The 16398-nt window shown below is 48.7% G+C and overlaps 2 protein-coding genes across 2 annotated transcripts; both read right to left on the reverse strand.

Moving 5' to 3' along the window:
- Positions 1–551: 551 nt before the first annotated feature.
- LOC101069782 (C2 calcium-dependent domain-containing protein 4C) lies at positions 552–5884 on the reverse strand. Its single transcript, XM_011614803.2, has 2 exons — positions 4991–5884; positions 552–4245 (listed from the first exon to the last, which is right to left on the reverse strand). Exon 2 carries the CDS (start codon positions 4187–4189, stop codon positions 2930–2932), a length of 1260 nt encoding a protein of 419 aa, XP_011613105.2. The 5' UTR covers positions 4190–4245; positions 4991–5884; the 3' UTR covers positions 552–2929.
- Positions 5885–9542: 3658 nt separating this feature from the next.
- On the reverse strand, positions 9543–16230 carry cdc34a (cell division cycle 34 homolog (S. cerevisiae) a). Its single transcript, XM_003974131.3, has 5 exons — positions 15808–16230; positions 11176–11262; positions 10977–11074; positions 10340–10474; positions 9543–10216 (listed from the first exon to the last, which is right to left on the reverse strand). The coding sequence occupies exons 1-5, from the start codon at positions 15988–15990 to the stop codon at positions 9994–9996; spliced, it is 726 nt and encodes a 241-aa protein (XP_003974180.1). The 5' UTR covers positions 15991–16230; the 3' UTR covers positions 9543–9993.
- Positions 16231–16398: the final 168 nt, after the last annotated feature.

Below are 16398 nucleotides of genomic sequence, written 5' to 3' on the forward strand. Positions count from 1 at the left end.
GGCTGGCTGATGCATTATATTGTCTTCTGGTGTATTTTTTGACACCTTTATGTATAAGTACGCTTTTTGGTATAGTTGTAACATTTAAGATACACTGTAAATGTTTTACGTAGCCTCTTTGAGTCAGGATAACCCTTATTTTGACCAATGGCCTTAGTATTAATATCAGTATTAATATCAGAATATTGCTAACATGCTAATGGTAAAATAAAATGAGTCTTGGATGATGATTTTTTGCATTAGTTTATCAAAGAAGCTGCTGATTTATTTTGCTGTTGCTGAACATTTATTATTGTAACACTGATTTTTTTTTTTTACCCACTGGCTGCATTTTGTAAATGAAATGGTAAAACAGATCTATACCATCTACACTAAATCTACAATTAAGGAAGGAATTCAAATAAGAGAAACTTAATGAAGCATAAAAGTCATCTATAGCATTGATGTCTTGACACAAAAGAAAGGAACAATAATTCCGTTCTGCTCAGATGCAGCACCATATTTCCCCTCTGATTCTGTAGTTCTAAAAATACAAACATGAACACGAAGTGGCCACAGAAGTCGACTAATTGTTTATTGATCTTTCTCCCTGCATTTCAATTCTGTTAATTGACGAGCTACATGAAAACAGTCAAAGCAGTCCAGCCATTTAAAAAAGGCCCATATTTCTGGGCAATGGTGAGTAATATTTGTGTTGACAGCAAATCTGCACCGTAAATCACAGAAACTGAGCACTGCACGAGGATTTACTCTTATTTAGGACGGACGATAGAGAAATCATGCTGGAGGAAAACCTCCGACGGGCTCAAGTAACGGCCGGAGCCTGGAAGGCTGAGGAGAAAACACAGTAAACTCTACGAGCAGGCACCGACTGTTTGTACCAAAGTATGCAGCTGGGATTACAGCAGATCACATCGCACAGCCACAAACAAACCAGCTTTAGTCAGTACAGAGAATATCCATAATGGAGCTACAAACATCCCACTGGCTAATCTTCTGAAGCAGCAACGGTTTGCATCAGTCCTGGAGCTCTGTCGGCACGGATGGTGCTGCCTTCAAATACCACATGTCAGGCGTGTGTGTGTGTGTCCGTTGCTGCCTCCCAGGCTTCATTACAGCTGGTCCATAAATCAGCGACACGCGTGGAAATCAGAAGCACAGAACGTTGTCAGAAGGTCCCTCCTCAAGCATGTCACAAAATACTCACAATCACTTTTGGTACGTACAAGATTTTGATAAAATGTCATGCACAACACACTTTCTCTCTCACTCACACACACTCACACACACACACACACACTCACTTAGTAAGGCTTTGGGGTTTTAATCAGATTTGGAGCAGGTCATGTGAACACCTGTGTGTCAGTGACACACTGGTGTCATGCAACAGTGAACCAGTGCTCTTATAAATCAACATGCACACAAACGTACTGTCCACCACTGAGACCGCGGTTGCATAAATATACGACAGTCAACAGAGGTGTGTGAGCGAGCGAGAGCTCTGTCTCTCCGAGAGAAAATTTGGGGGAGGAGTGAAAGGCAGCGTGGACGTCAAGAAGATCTTTCATATGCCCGTAAGTTCAAAGGAGGTGCTTTGAAGGTGTGTTGAATGGTCCGCACCTGCTCTGGGCTTCCTAACAGACACACTCAGGTTGATGGGTTGCACGAGGTTGCCCAGAGACGAGGTGTCAACCATCTTCAGTTTTATTCATTTGTGACTGTTAACGATGATAAATTGACAATCATTTGTTTACTTTGTAGTTGTGTAGGTCTCTTCTTCTTCATTGTGAAGCCAACAGGTTGAGAGTTGATGATGAGCTACAGTGACCGCCGCTGTGGATTTCAAATCTTAAGTTACAGCCCCTAGTTGCCATGGAAACTGACTCTATATGACTGTCATCATCGTCTCAAACATCTGTTTGGGGACATCTGTGGGGACAAGGAGCAACGCAGCGCCCTGAAGCCGATACTTTGATGCTAACCTTCCAACGTCCACAAGTGGTGAAAGACACGATTGCCGCGGAGTGAGTGAAATACTGCCCCCTTTAGTCATTTGTACGACACTGCAGTCAGTAATTAAGTTCAATATATTTAAATACAATGAGGCGGCGACTATATGTTTGCTTCATGCTGAAATAGCGGCTTTCATGTCTCCAACAAATGCTTTAAGACTGCGAAGTGATCCAGGAAAATTAGCAAAGATTGGACCGATACACCTGAAGAGGTTGGAGAATGCATCTGGATAGGTTTCAGTTGAGCTACATCACCGAGGTCTCGGTCAAAACCTCCACCGCACGGACAGTCGAATTATACAATCATAGTCCAACATGCATTAATAATCAGAACAGAATTGCTTTTCCATGTCGATGTAAATGTGCCCATTGTGTCTGCTTTGTTTGTCCCTCGCCCTGCCCATAGCAGGAGGGTCACAGTAGCCGGGATCAAAGGTTCATTTGCACATCAGGATGTGCTGCCACTTCAAAGCTCGCCGGGATGAGCGAAAACCATCTGTTCAGCGTCGCCGTGTAGACGTTGTGGCACCACATCTGGCCATCTGTGTGTTTATGTCGTATTACAATAATAAAACCACGTCGTGCAGGGCAAACACAGCGCAGGCGAGGACGGTGGAACGGGTGGACGCGCAGGTGTCCTCAACCCTTGAACTAGCTAGAGTTGCCAAGGAGATAGGTCAACAAAAAAAATCCTTTCATCTGTTATGCTAATCTGTTGCTGTGGAAGCGAGAATGGTTTTAATGAGAATTTAATACTATGAGCGATTGAACTCCAGCTAGGACCCAAATCTTTATCTTTGTCTCTGCTCCCATCATAAAGTTCACTTTTTTACTTAACTGGAAAAGGAGACACCAGTCCCATCTTCTCTCTTCAGGCTGTATCCTTTCTCGCCCTTTGACTCCGGGGTCTTGGGGCTTTAGAGCCCCGATAGCAGCTTCGTTAGCGGCATCTCTCGCTCTCCCAGCAGCGTGTCCCTCTTGAGGCTGGTGCCCTTGTTCACCACCTTGAACTTCACTGACAGGTTCTTCACCTGTACCGGGCTGATAGTGTCGAAGAAGAAGTCCTCGTTGAACACGGGGTTGCGGCTGTTCTTGATGATGTTGCTCCGTTGCTTCTGCAGCTTTCCTGGGTTCAGGTAGACCGACACGCAGCAGTTGATGCTCTTGATGTCGAAGTGTTTGTCGTAGAGGCTCTCGGCGGCCAGGACGCGGATGAGCAGGCGGGAGGTTCCAGAGTCGTAGTTGACGCTGATTCTCACAGACCCGCCCTTGTGCAGGCTGATGGTGTGCTCTCGCTGGAGCCCGTGGTTGGAAGAGCCGCTGGCGCCACCGCCGTGGAAAGGAGGCACGTGGAGTCTCCGCTGGATGTTGGGACTGGGCTCGGCCGAGCTGCACTCATCGGTGGAGAGGGAGCTGTGGCGGGCGAACGACCTCTTGGCTTTAACCACTTTGGCTTGCGTCTCATGGGTGAAGATCTTGAGGAGGGAGGCGGACCTCGAGAGGAGAGGGGAGCTGAAGGGAGAGGACTCGGCCGAGGAGCAGGTGTCGCTCTCGCCGCCGCTGAAATATCTGTAGGGGTTCATGTGAGGCGCGCTGTAGTCGGCTGGATTCAGGTGGGTGCCCCCTTCGCTTCTCCCCTTCCTCTGAACGTTTGGGGAGGTGATGGGACTGGTGTGTTCGCAGTGGAACAGCGATTCTTTACGGCGAGTGTGGGGGCTTTCCTTCAGCGTGGCAAACCCGTAGGGAGTGTGAGTCTTGGGGACGTAAGGCAACGACATTGCGGTCTGCGACTGCGGGTCCGCGTTGGTGTCTCCGGGCACCACATCGTCGGCGCTCTCGATCTGTATGATATGACGGTTCGCTGCCTTCAGCAGGTTCTTGGTGTCTCCTGCGAGCTTGGCTACCAGGCCTGGGCTCTTCGGACTGCTGATCTTCCTCCCAACGCTGATGGTTTGCTCTGAAGTCGAGGGTTCCGGGACTTCTCTGGGCTTCACAGCGGGAATCTCGGATTCAGGCGGACTGCTGACCAGCTTCGGGGGAATGAAGAAGTCTGGGATCTTGTCGGGGGTGAGCACGTTGCTGTAAGGTGGCGTGACGCCTTTCCTGTCCCCAGAATTTTCCCCCTGCCGCAGCACACTGGTCTCCACCGACCCGCGGATCTTCTCCAGGACCCACATGTTCCCACCAGAATGTGGGATGTGTGGGTGGGCAGAGTGGATGCAGTCAGGAGTATCTGGAATTAATAACAGGTGGGAGGAGGGAACAATGAGAAGAGGAACCAGAAATGAAGAAAATCGGAGTCTCTGATAAAACAGGTCCACCGTGTGAGATCTATCAGCACCTAGTGGTGACGACACAGATGGCAAGAAATGAGCTGAGCTGGTTGTCGGAGAACAAACCGCTTGAAAGCACATCTGCAGTCCGGAGGTTCACCCTCAAGTCAACATTCAAACCTGTGTGTTTGTAGAACACAAGATTTCAGTGTGCTGGGAAATGGTTTAAAATCACGAAGACGGCGATCTCAAACTGGAAAAGGCTGTAAATCCGTGTGAGTCGACCAACTTGAACGGTCACAGAAGCTAAACTAAAACGGCTCCATCTGCGCTGCAGTTTCCCCACGTTAGGAACCTTTAAAAATAAAATGTAAAACAAAAAAAAAACGACGAGTGATTTCAAATGACACGACCAAATGCCTTAATAAGGAGTACCCTCACTCTCACTGAAACATTATTTTTTAATTTCATTTTTCTAGGATCGACACAGAGGCATATTATGTGCGTAAATCCGTATAGATGCGTTTTGACCTGCAAGAATATTCTGCTTCTAGCCTTCTATTCATCTAAAAACATACTTTCAGATTAGATCTCGACTACCCCCCCCCCCCCCCCCCCCCCAATACTTTAATTCATATAAAGTCAAAGATCTGCCGCTATAAAAAGTTACGCGCGGATTTTCCATTCAACAGGTGCAGAACAGACCTCACTGGCGCGTCGGTGCCTCTGGCCGCACAGATGCAGGGATGCTGTCCGTACGGCGGCGCAGGAGTAGTCCAGGATGTCGGTAACAGGTGTCCTCCGTGCGCTCCCAGACCTTCTGCGCTCCGGAGCTCCCGTCGTGCGCTTTTATAGACGGCAACAGGCGGCGGCCGACCAATGAGATCGAACCCGGGCTGCTCAGCAGGATCTCGAAGAACCGGAGCTGGATGTGTATCACAGGCGGAGGAAGTCTCACAGGTGGGTTGAACATTAATAAACAAGCTGCCGCTGCAGGAAGCCTGTTCTGTCGTTTCCCCAAAGATTGGGAATTAATGCGTCCTTATCAACATCCTCACTCTGATCAGGAGGATTTAATATATGCATTTATTGCCCAGGAACCCGCGTTTTATCCTTAGCTTTTATTCCCCCCTCCTGTCTGTCTTTGGGTTTAAACCGGACCGATCGGTTTCCCTGGAAACTTTACTATGGCAACAAATAAGCCCACATTTCTGTCTAAAATGGGAAACTGGGCCTCGCTGGTTTCATTGATCTGCGGGAGAGAAAGCACTTCAATTAGGCAGCTCCCTTTGTTTCTGTGGCGGGCGGAGAGCGCAGAGCTCAGCCACCGCACGGCCTGGACTTCAGAGGAGGAGAAGAGCCGCAGGTTCCAGGTGCTGCACCGGACAAGCGGGGACACAAGCAACAAGGAAACACCCGGATTAAAAAATGGTGCCTGCCAATGTTAACGGAGTAAAATAAACAGAGATTATCGTGAAGGCAGAACCTGTCATAGCTGAAATAACAGCAATGAAGTGTTTTGTTAGTGTTTCCGCACATGAAACATTTATTCGTAGCGCACAAAGAGATCAAAGTGTTCATTTATAATCTCCTACCTATCCTCTCCTCTACCTGTCCTCCCCCCTTCTCCTCTCTCTTTACCCAGCCGGCCATCAGCAGGAGGGTCCCCCTACATGAGCCTGGTCCTGCTCAAGGTTTCTTCCTGTTAAAGGGGAGTTTTTCCTCGCCACTGCTGCTTGTTTGGGGTCAGGCCCTGGGATTCTGGAAAGCGCCTTGAAACAATTCTGATTGTATAAGACGCTATATAAATAAAGATTGATTGATTGATTGATTGTACATGTTTGCGGGCATTTCCGTTTTATGTGCACCTCCACAGCGCGCAAACACAGAACCACAGAAATCCAGACCCACCCAGGACAGACCTGAAAAACAGCCTGCACAGATCTGTGAGTAAGCTCAGCTGTCACATCGGGCCCGCCCCCACCTGGCATGAAAACCACGTCAGCTATTTCAACTGGAGACAAAAGCATCTTCTCTCCCGGGTCCTCCTCCTGGGTCACCGCAGTCTTGACGTCATCAAAGCCGCAGGTTGCTGTGCGCAAGCACTTTGCACAGTTTCACACAATCTGTGCACTTAAGTTGGGCAGCGTGAGCGCAGGCGTGTGGATGTAGAACTACAGGAAATCAAAGCTGATCAATGTGGACATCAACAGTGTCTGCAGAGGGGCGCTTGAATGTCACTTCACTCCGAACAGAATCCTTTAATGAGATCGGTTCGCAGCGATCTGCAGACAAGGGCGGACTGCAGCCGGAGGAAAGGTTAACGCGTCTGGTCTCCTCCCATTAAAGACTCGGACCTCGTCTCTCGGACTAAGAAGCTGTTACAAACCCTAAAAAAAATTAGACACATCATGATGCCAAAATAAATCTGCTCCGGCTGGGAGCCGCCTGGCTCGGGACAGAAGGATGGACCGATATGAGGGGGGTGGGGAGGTGGTTGTGGGGCGCCAGGCCAGAGTGTTTTGACCACTTTGACCACACAGACACACACACACACACACACACACACACACACACACACTACGCTCCCTGCTGATGTCCTGTTGACTTCCTGGAAGGACAAGAAGGAGGATGAAGTGTGGCCTTGTAGGTAGAAGAGTGATGGATAGAGGAGGTGCAGGGGCAGATGACAGGGTGAAGGGAAGGATAAAGGGAGGTGCAGCGAAGGAAAGAGGAGGTGCGGTGAAGGAGACTTCTATCAAAGCTTTTATCTGAAGAGACTCTAGGTTGGAGCTCAGGGGAATCTGAGCTGCTCTTAGACGCACGGAAGGTGTATTGATCTACATTCTGGTGACGTTTCACAGATTGATGACTTTCATTCTAAAATGCCGCGAGCAGCCACAGGTGGGCCAAGAGGAAGTGATAAAGTGGAGATAATTAACCTTGTAATTCATCGACAAAGTCAGCCCATAAAAAGAAGCGTCAGCAGAGATTTTAGGCGTATAAGAGTCTAAAGACAAACCCGAATCAGAACAGACTGAAGAATTAAAAGTAACACAAACTTGAATAGATGGAAAAGGTTTGAAATCAAGTCACGAGGCTGGTTTAAAGCCTCGGACCAGCAGCTCCAGGCTGCTGCTGCCCCCTGCAGGCAAAACGTGACACAACATCGACTCAAACTGGAAAACCTGGCTTAAAAAGAGATAAATCAAGAACGTACAAGAAGAGTCTGGTGAACTATAGTGGCTGCCAGGGCAGCTGGCATCCTTGGTGATTTTATGCTTTTAAAAACTTGGAGGGTTTGTTTTTCTTCCCAGGTTTAAAGTGACAATTATTACAATTCTCATCAGACTGAAATGTTTCCCAGTCTTCCCTTTGGCTGTAGTTGATTTTGTTCATTTAAATTTTAAAAATACATTTCGTGTATCAATTGTTGGCTTGAATCCTAAATAAACAGCACCGGTCTCCTAAACAATGAAACTCATGTCTATCTTCCCTCATTCAACATATTTTTTCCTGAATTCCCACTTCCCAGAAACCAGCTATTTTCCCAGCTTCAATAAAACACAATGTCTAATAAAGATCTTTATTTCAGATTTTAAATAGATTTACAAACCATAAGAAAAAAAAGAATATAAACAAGGAAAAAAAAACACGTCAAGTGATCGTCAAATGTCCACGTGTGCATAATCATTGTAGAGGTTGTAAACAGTCCTTTGAAGCCAACAGACAACAGTGGTTTGACAAAAATTAAAACTCATTCACACTAAAAACTAAAAGGATGTCCGACGTCCTGAACCCTGCACTAAGAGGCCTTTTTCCATAAACCATCTCAGAACAGTCGCGTCCATAGTCAAAGCACTTAATATGAACATGTCACGACACATTTCAGAAATGAAAGATTACATCAAACCTGGAAAGGCAGCCCCCACCCCACAGAAAACCAGCCCTCCGCTCGTTCATAATACCACTTAAAATCAAGCAGAGGGCTTGAAGAAACCCCGAGAGCAGACCTGACCCCATATAGTCATTAAAGCATGCTACACATTTCCCCCTTCATGCTCAAAAGGTCACCCAGTTCTCTTCTGCAACACGAGTCCGACATGAACCAGTCAGTGTCCGCGCACACACACACACACACACTCACACACACACAGGACCTGTGGTTCCGGTGAGGCCATCACTGGAACCACTGCCGGGTGATCATAATGGATTTCGAGTGTGCAGCCTGCAGTGACATATAGCTGCGGTTCTTCACAGTAAAAATGGATTTTTTTTTATTTTTATTTTTAAAAAAGGCTATTAGTTAAGCTCTTTATCAGGTTCCTTTACTCCTGAATTCCTCACACTGCTGCTTTGTCTCCTCAGAGAGAACAGTGGTCACTCATTCAGGTCAGAACTGTTGTGGTCCAGTCAGTCATCTAAAGAGAGGGAGTACGGAACCACCGCTAGAGGGCAGCATCGACAGAGATTAAAATGCATCCGGGTTTGGTTGTCCTCCATTCTGGGGCTCAAATCTGTCTCTAAACAGGAAACAGGGCCAATAAAACAACACATGCTCGTCTTAAACCACAGTCACAGTCAGCCCAAAGGCACCCACAGGTGTGTGACTGGAGCTGCAGCGCAGCTTCAGTCCCGTCTCGGAAAGTGCCCTTTTCTAGGTTGGTTCAGGCACTGACTGCATAGGTTGAATACAGTACGTTGGATCTGGTGAAAAGCAGCAGGTTCCGTTAGCTCTCAAAGGCCAGTAGTAGCACATGCTTGTCTAATAAATCCTGTGGAATTCTGATCTACATTCCTTTCTTGAGTCTGACTTTACCTTTCCTGACTTGACCTAGAAAGATCGGGGGGGGTGTGGGGGGGGGACTTCGTGTGAGAAGTAGATCTGCTCGGGGAGAATCACCGCCTCTGGCTGGTTACGCACGTCGGGCATATCGAACAAGTCACTCACGCGTGTGGAATCGGGGTGAGGGAAGGCACAAAGAAGTGATCGGCTTTTTGAAATCAATTACCTCCCCTTTCGGTGAGCCGTGAGCCCCCGCCTCAGAAAGGTCAGATGTGAAACGTGGCAGAGCTGCAAAGGGTCTACTGAGCCAGAGGTTGTTGACGTGGAAATGCTTGAGTTTGTTTTTTTTTTTTAGACACACAAATTATGGGATTTGTTGCTTTTCTGATGTGTTCATTCCGTCCAGTAATGAACACCAAAGTTATAGTTTGATATCTGACCAGACAGGCTTGTTTTACCGGGGGGGGGGGGGGGGGGGGTCCTCAGTTGGCCCGTGGCTGCTGTGAATGTGACATGTGTAACCTGCACTCAGATGAAAACCTAAAAAAAACCCTAAAGAAAACAAAATCTGTGGCTCTCTTGGGTCAGACCGGACCTGGAACAGCAGGTGGACAGTGGGGGTGGAGCCTGTGGTGACTAAAGTGAAGGGGCGGGGTCTGTGCGGGATGAAGAGAAGGGGCGGGGTCTGTGCTGGGTGAAGAAAGGGGGCGGGGTCTGTGCTGGGTGAAGAGAGGGGGCGGGGTCTGTGCTGGGTGAAGAGAGGGGGCGGGGTCTGTGCTGGGTGAAGAGAGGGGGCGGGGTCTGTGCTGGGTGAAGATGATGACAATGCTGATAGGGTCTAGAGGGAGTCAGGAGTTAGATGGATGGTGATTAGAAGTTCAGTCCTTTGCGAGTGAGGCGAGGAGGTCACTTGCAGACGCGGTCAGGAGTCCTCCGTGCCCGAGTCGTCCTCGTCATAGCAACAGTCCTCATTATCGTCTTCATCGTCGTCGTCCAGCTCCTCGTCATCATAATAGTCGTCGTACAGGAGGTTGGAGCCATCGTCTGTGGGTGGGACTTGGGTGCGGACACAGTACTCGTCTAACGTGATGGGCACTTTGACGCCGTCCCGATCCGCGTCAGCTTTGGTAGCCAGCACCTGTTTCCTGTGGAGAGCGTGAAGAGAAGAAGCACGTCTGAATAAGAACATGGAGAATCGGTGCTAGAACTCTGTGTACCCGGAACACCCGGTGTGAAAAGTAGATTTTTGTGGGCTTCTCTCTTCGTACCTGATGATCTCTATGTATTCTCTGTCCTTGCCCTTGCTCTCTCTCCACTTGCGGTACATGACAGAGGCGTCAACGTTGGCTGGGGAGAAGGTGTTTGGCTCGTTCAGCAGAGAGATCACGCTCAGAAGGATGGTCCTACAAGAGACATGTTTACAGGGGAGAGACATTAAGACATGGGAGGCAGGCAGAAATGAAGAGGAGATAAGATTACAGGCATCAAGGTACAAGAGTGCCAGCGAGTCGAAGACTGGGGCAGGAAGTGAACATGAGGCGGTTCTTTATTCATGTCTGAGACAAAAAAGGTGTAATGTGGACAGGTGAAAATGGATACTCCAGCCATGGCGTCTCCTCTCGGGACTGAAGACGCTATCACATGGCCCTCGCAGGAAGAGGAGACAAGCCGTGAGACCAGGGGGCACACGGAGATGTGACCACCGCCGACTGTCTCCTCTAAATTACAATGAGTTACAGTGGATTGGATGTCACGCCATCTGTTTCTGACAGTGCGGACGAGACCTTTTCTGCTGTTTAAATGCGGAAAATTGAAAACCCTCGAGGTTATTCAGGCCCAGCTGGTTGCCAGGTTGCTTTAGTCAGAATTTGTCGACTTCTAAAAGAGTGAAGTGAGCTCAAGTACCTGACGTTCTGTGTGGGGTTCCACCTCTCTGAAGGCAACTCCCCACTTTGTGGGTCGTCTACTGGTGGGTGGAGGATTGAGATGCAAACATCTCCATTCTGGGGAGAACAGGTCAGGGTTTCAACTGGAATCACATCACGCTCTGGAGAATTAACACAGTGGAGGGCTGCATGTGTGTGTGTGTGTGTGTGTGTTCTACCTCATAAATGTTGGGGTGCCACATCTTAGTGAGGAAACGGAACGCTGGCGGGGAGTACGGGTAGTCAACGGGGAACTTGATCCGAGCCTGCAAATGGGTCAAAAATGAAACCTGGTAAGAACAACAACAGTAGCAATAACAGTGTGTGTGTGTGTGTGTGTGTGTGTGTGTGTGTGTGTGTGTGTGTGTGTGTGTGTGTGAAGAAACAGTGAATTCAGCTGCTGAGAGCATGGATGGAGGGGGGTGGGGTGGTAATATAAAGACAGTGTGAGGTTTTATCCTCACACATGTGCTGTATGAATCGTATGTATAGAGGACCCCCCCCCCTCTCATTTCAGGGCACGTGATCAGATAGGGGGGTTTTGGGGGTTTTTGGGGAGACACCGATTACACACATGTACGTCATTCACAGCAAGGGGCCTTCTGTTCCATCCCTGTTACACACACTGACACACACTTGCTGATTTGACATGGTCAGCTGGTCCTCGCCACAGTAAACCGATGAGAGGGGGTGGGGGGAGGTGGCAGCTGCATGGGAACAGGGAGCATAAGTGGGAGGAGAAGAGCTGGGGGGGGGGGGGGGGTCACATGGCATGAAGGAGCCTGTGCTCAATATTACATTACTGCTAACAGTTAGCTTAGCAGCATTCTGGAAAACATGGCTGAATCAACAAAAACTCCACCTACAGAGGAACACACTTCAACATGTGGCACACGTGTCTGTAATTCCAGCCTGAATTTAAATCTTAAAGCAAGCAACAACGTGCATTCTTCTCATTTGATAGGAGACCCTCAGGAGACTGACATTTGTAGGGTGGGACTGACCCAGAAACTTGGCTCCCCGTTAGAACTCAGTTCAGGCCAGCAACAGTACAAAACACCAACAGGCAGCCAGGCGGGACTGGAAGGAAGCTGCAACAGAGACCGAGGCCCCGTCCTCCACAGAATGGAGGCTTCGGGACCACATCTGTCTGCTGGATTATGACTGTGGCCAAGGCTTCAGCTCAGACCCAGGAGTGGAGACAGGGCTGTAGCCCTCTGCAGAACTCTGTCAGGGCTCATTTTGGAGAACCATCCTCCCCCAGTCAGGATAACCCCGAACCTCCCTGACAGGGTGAAGATATCACACTACATAATCTGATTAATTAGCCTCGCGTGGCAAATCTGATTCCATCCCATCAGCTCCCAGAGAGCACTGCTGCCAAATGAACACATTATGGCCAGAGACGTTTGTGCCAAGACCCCATTTTATAACAACAGTGTGTCATTATGTAGCTCAGTAAAAGTACGACGCGCTCGATACAGCAGGGAGGAGCTGATGTTTGAATAGAACCTAGAGGGTAATATTTCACAACACACATCACTGGGAGGTTTTGGAACTGCTCGAGCCGTAATCATTGTGCAACAGCAACAGCAACAGGCTGCCGCTGCCTCGTAGCTTGTCGTCTCTCCTAATTGGATTGTGCGCAGAATTAACAGCATGTGCGGTCAAAAGGTGATCGACCCTGACCAGCTATTTAAAGTTATTGACGTGCTGTACGGGCAACGTCCAACCCAGCACAACGGAGTAAAAATCCAGTGCCGCTGATGACAGGACAAATGAAAGTGGGTCAAAGCAGAGACCCTGAACAGGACAGGTCGTTCTGTTCCGCCTGTGCACGCCTCCTCCTCTTGGCGATGCCCAGCAGCCCCCCGCCTCATTAAAGTCAGCTCAGGGAAGGAAGGAAAAACTGAGGCGGAGGGGATTACAGTGGCCCAACACTGTTGAACATGGAACCGTGCTCCGTATTACCAACAGAGAGCAAATTAAAGGTTCTACCCTGGTTCAGTCTGTTACCAAGTTTCCACTGAACTGGATCGGAGCTCCGATTCCCACATCGGCTGCCAGTTGAGGCAGAGAAAAGCACACATGGCCGTGCAGCAGGCGCTGCCTTCAGGGGCCGGTTCTGACCGTCTGCCGGGGCCTCCCGCTTCCCTCCATTAACAACAAGCTCTCCTTTCAAAAGAACCACTGCGATTAGAACCGGCCCAGCCTGTTCCTCATCAACCTCTGTGTCCCCCTTCTCTCTGGTGTCTCCACGACCCAAGCGGAGCAGGAACACGACTCTGGAGGCTCGGACCGGCCCACGCTTCGCCCTCTGCTGATAACAAATGTGCACAAAGACTCTCAAGGAGGAGATTTTACAAAACAAGCACAGCTGTCCAACAGAACCGGTGCATTTGGACGCTACCAAATGTGTTCTCTGGGGGAAAAAAAGGCCAATAAAAAAAGACATTAACTAATCCCCAACAGGGACAAATCTGACAGACTTTGGATGCATTTAAGTGAAAATAACTCTGTTCTAGTCATACCAGGTTTATGTGAAGAAAGAACAGCATCCACATGTTGACTTCAACCACAGGCCTCCATTTTGTTGGTGCACAGTCCCCCCCCACCCCCCACCATCTGAATCGTGTGTCGGATGTTGTGGTCGTAGCCAGACGCCGGAGGTGACCAACACATCCGACGAGTGCAGATGTTGCTAACGTGCGCCGACTTCCGCGCCGCTCTGTTGAGCTTTATTAGCATTTTCGGGTGATTGAGACTTTCCAGTTTAGTCCGTAGGCGTGTAAATAGTGTAGATTTAAAGTCGGTGAATCACGGTAACGAACAGACACGAGGCTTTATTTGCTTGAAAGGAGTCACATGGGGACTAAATGTGGCTCCTCCACAAAGATAAAAAGTGCTTTCACCAGTAAATGCCTCAGGAAAAGCAGATGTTGCACCACTATATTCTCAAGCTCAGAGACAGTGAAGCGGCTCTATGATGAGAGCACATCCGGACTGTCAGACGTAGCAGAGGGTCACCTCTGACCTCTGACCTCCAGGCTAGACTAGGAGGGACACCACACATGACAATGCTGAAAAGGCTTCTCTCATCGTTTGGAAGCAAAGCTGCACTTCCTGGGAGGAGAGAAGAGACTTCCAGGCTCATTTCCCTGCGCGCTTGTATCCACATGCATTCATAACAGCATCACGCCCATTCGGATTCAGGCAGGTTTCACCTGTCATCGCGGCCGACCCGCCCACCTTTTGTCCGCTGAGAAACCCTGCAGCTCTCTGGTGTTTGAGTAACCTGGTGATACGGCAAACAGGTTGGATGGAAAACCCAACACAGAACAATGAGTCACTTCCATGCGGAGCATTTCGCAGGCCGGCTGTGCATTCCAGTCCCGACAAAGGAATCCGGCGCACAGCAGCAGCGCCCACACAGACACCGACCCACGTCTACAGCAGCCCCGCCAGCGCCCATCATTCACCTGGAAACGACCCGGGGCGACCTGGGGCAGGTTTCTGAAAAACTGGAAGAGCTCTTTTGAATTCCGCCCGCTGTGGGTTTTTTTTTTTAAAACCAACAAAACTTTGGGAGACGGAGCGACGTTTGACATGCTGAACCGGAGGTGACAGTAGTTTGTGCCAGGGGTGTTTCTTCTCGCCGTCGCCTGGTAACCATGACAATAACAGAGGGAAAGCTCTCTCTGGTCAAATGAAAACATACCAGCACAACCAAATCATGTATTTTTCCAATCACACATCCACAAACACACCCGCAGCACCAGAGCCTTTGAAGCACATGAAACATGTCACTTAACAATGTACGAACGACATGTTACCAGTTGGAACCCCGCCCGGCCAGCTTACAGCAGTCAATAATCACAAAGATCGCTGACAACCTTCAACCAGGACCAGCCAGTCTCTTTAGGGCAACTGTGATTCCATTAATGCAAATTACACCGTTCTATGGGGGATGTTTGAGTCCACAAATCCCTTTCTGGGTTTCAGAGACAAACAGAGGCTCGGCCAAGTCCAAACAGAGGTGAATGGAGCCACTTTTCCAAGGTTTTTTTTTTTTTAACATTTGAAGAAGCAGTGCTATTTATTCCATTGCTATTGGACTTGTTTACCTTTGAAGCCTCCAAAACGGCCCCGAGGACTCAAACGTCCCCAGCAGTCCAACTGATTTAAAAAAAGGTGAAGAAATGATATTTTCTTTGTTTTAGGGAGGTTTTGGTTTAAGGAAGTTGTAGCTGTGTGTATGACCAGATTACCTTCAACCTAAAAGACAAATTAGGTGAAGCTAAGCACTAATTTAACCCTTTAGGAGTAAACACAGAATAGTTCATGTTTGAAAGCAGAGTCACAGACAATCAAAGTGATTAAGCAACGATGTGAAAACAGCTTTGTGATGGGAAACTGCTGGAACTGGCTTTGAATGCGTATTACGAATTCATATCAACACATATTAACCCGGTCCATAATCCAGAATAAACCAGGATCGCGGCTAGAGCTTAAGAACTTGTGCCAACACGCACAGATTCGTGTTTAGCAAGTAGATTCATTTCGAAGTTCGCCGTGAAAACGACCCAGATGAAGACCCGCAGCTAATCAACTCACATGCACGTCGCACGGCTAATTTCTTCCCAAAAAGTTGTGCGGATCTCGACCAACGTTGGTCACATCCACACGAACCTATCCAGACGAAGACATCACCTCCCCCGAACTTTGCGGGGCGTAGATAACGCCACAAATTTGGGCTAAATGCACCGACCAAGGAACAAAAGATCGAGTGCTAGCTAACATTAGCTACTCACCTTAAAATAACCACCCTCGTAGTGTGTGTTCGGGGGTCCGAAAATTGCTACTTCCCAGTTGTACATGTCCGACTCGTCCACCAAAGTTATTTTGAACCCTTCGACCGGCTCGTCTTGGAGACTTTTCATCTCCAACATGAGTGCTTTTTGGGAACTGGCTACGTGATGTCCATGTTGAGCCATATTCCACAACGAAGAGGCAAATATATCAGCAACCCACCACAGCTGCGAGCAAGGAATTAAGGTTAAGGCTATCCGGAGAACGGAACCGTGGCGCACTGGGGGACGCGAACGCTGGTTTCCTTTTTAAACGGTTCCGAAACAGGATATGAAAATCGCGAATGGGGCTTTATTTGGTCAGAGCGGCTGCAGCTTCCTCTGTTGTTGCGAACAACCCCGGAGAGCTCCTGTTATTATCGACCCGTTAGAGCTGCCGTCGTCAGCCACACGTTTTCACCCGCGCCGTCAGCCTTTCAAAATAAGAGTCGGGATCACGTTCAACTTGGTTTAACTTGCCTTTCAAACAAGGCTTTTTTAAGTTGTCACGTCACGGTCATAGGTCGTCTTGAGCAGCAACTTTTAGTAGACATC

Source organism: Takifugu rubripes, chromosome 20 (genome assembly GCF_901000725.2).
Source record: "Takifugu rubripes chromosome 20, fTakRub1.2, whole genome shotgun sequence".
Taxonomy (NCBI): Eukaryota; Metazoa; Chordata; class Actinopteri; order Tetraodontiformes; family Tetraodontidae; genus Takifugu; species Takifugu rubripes.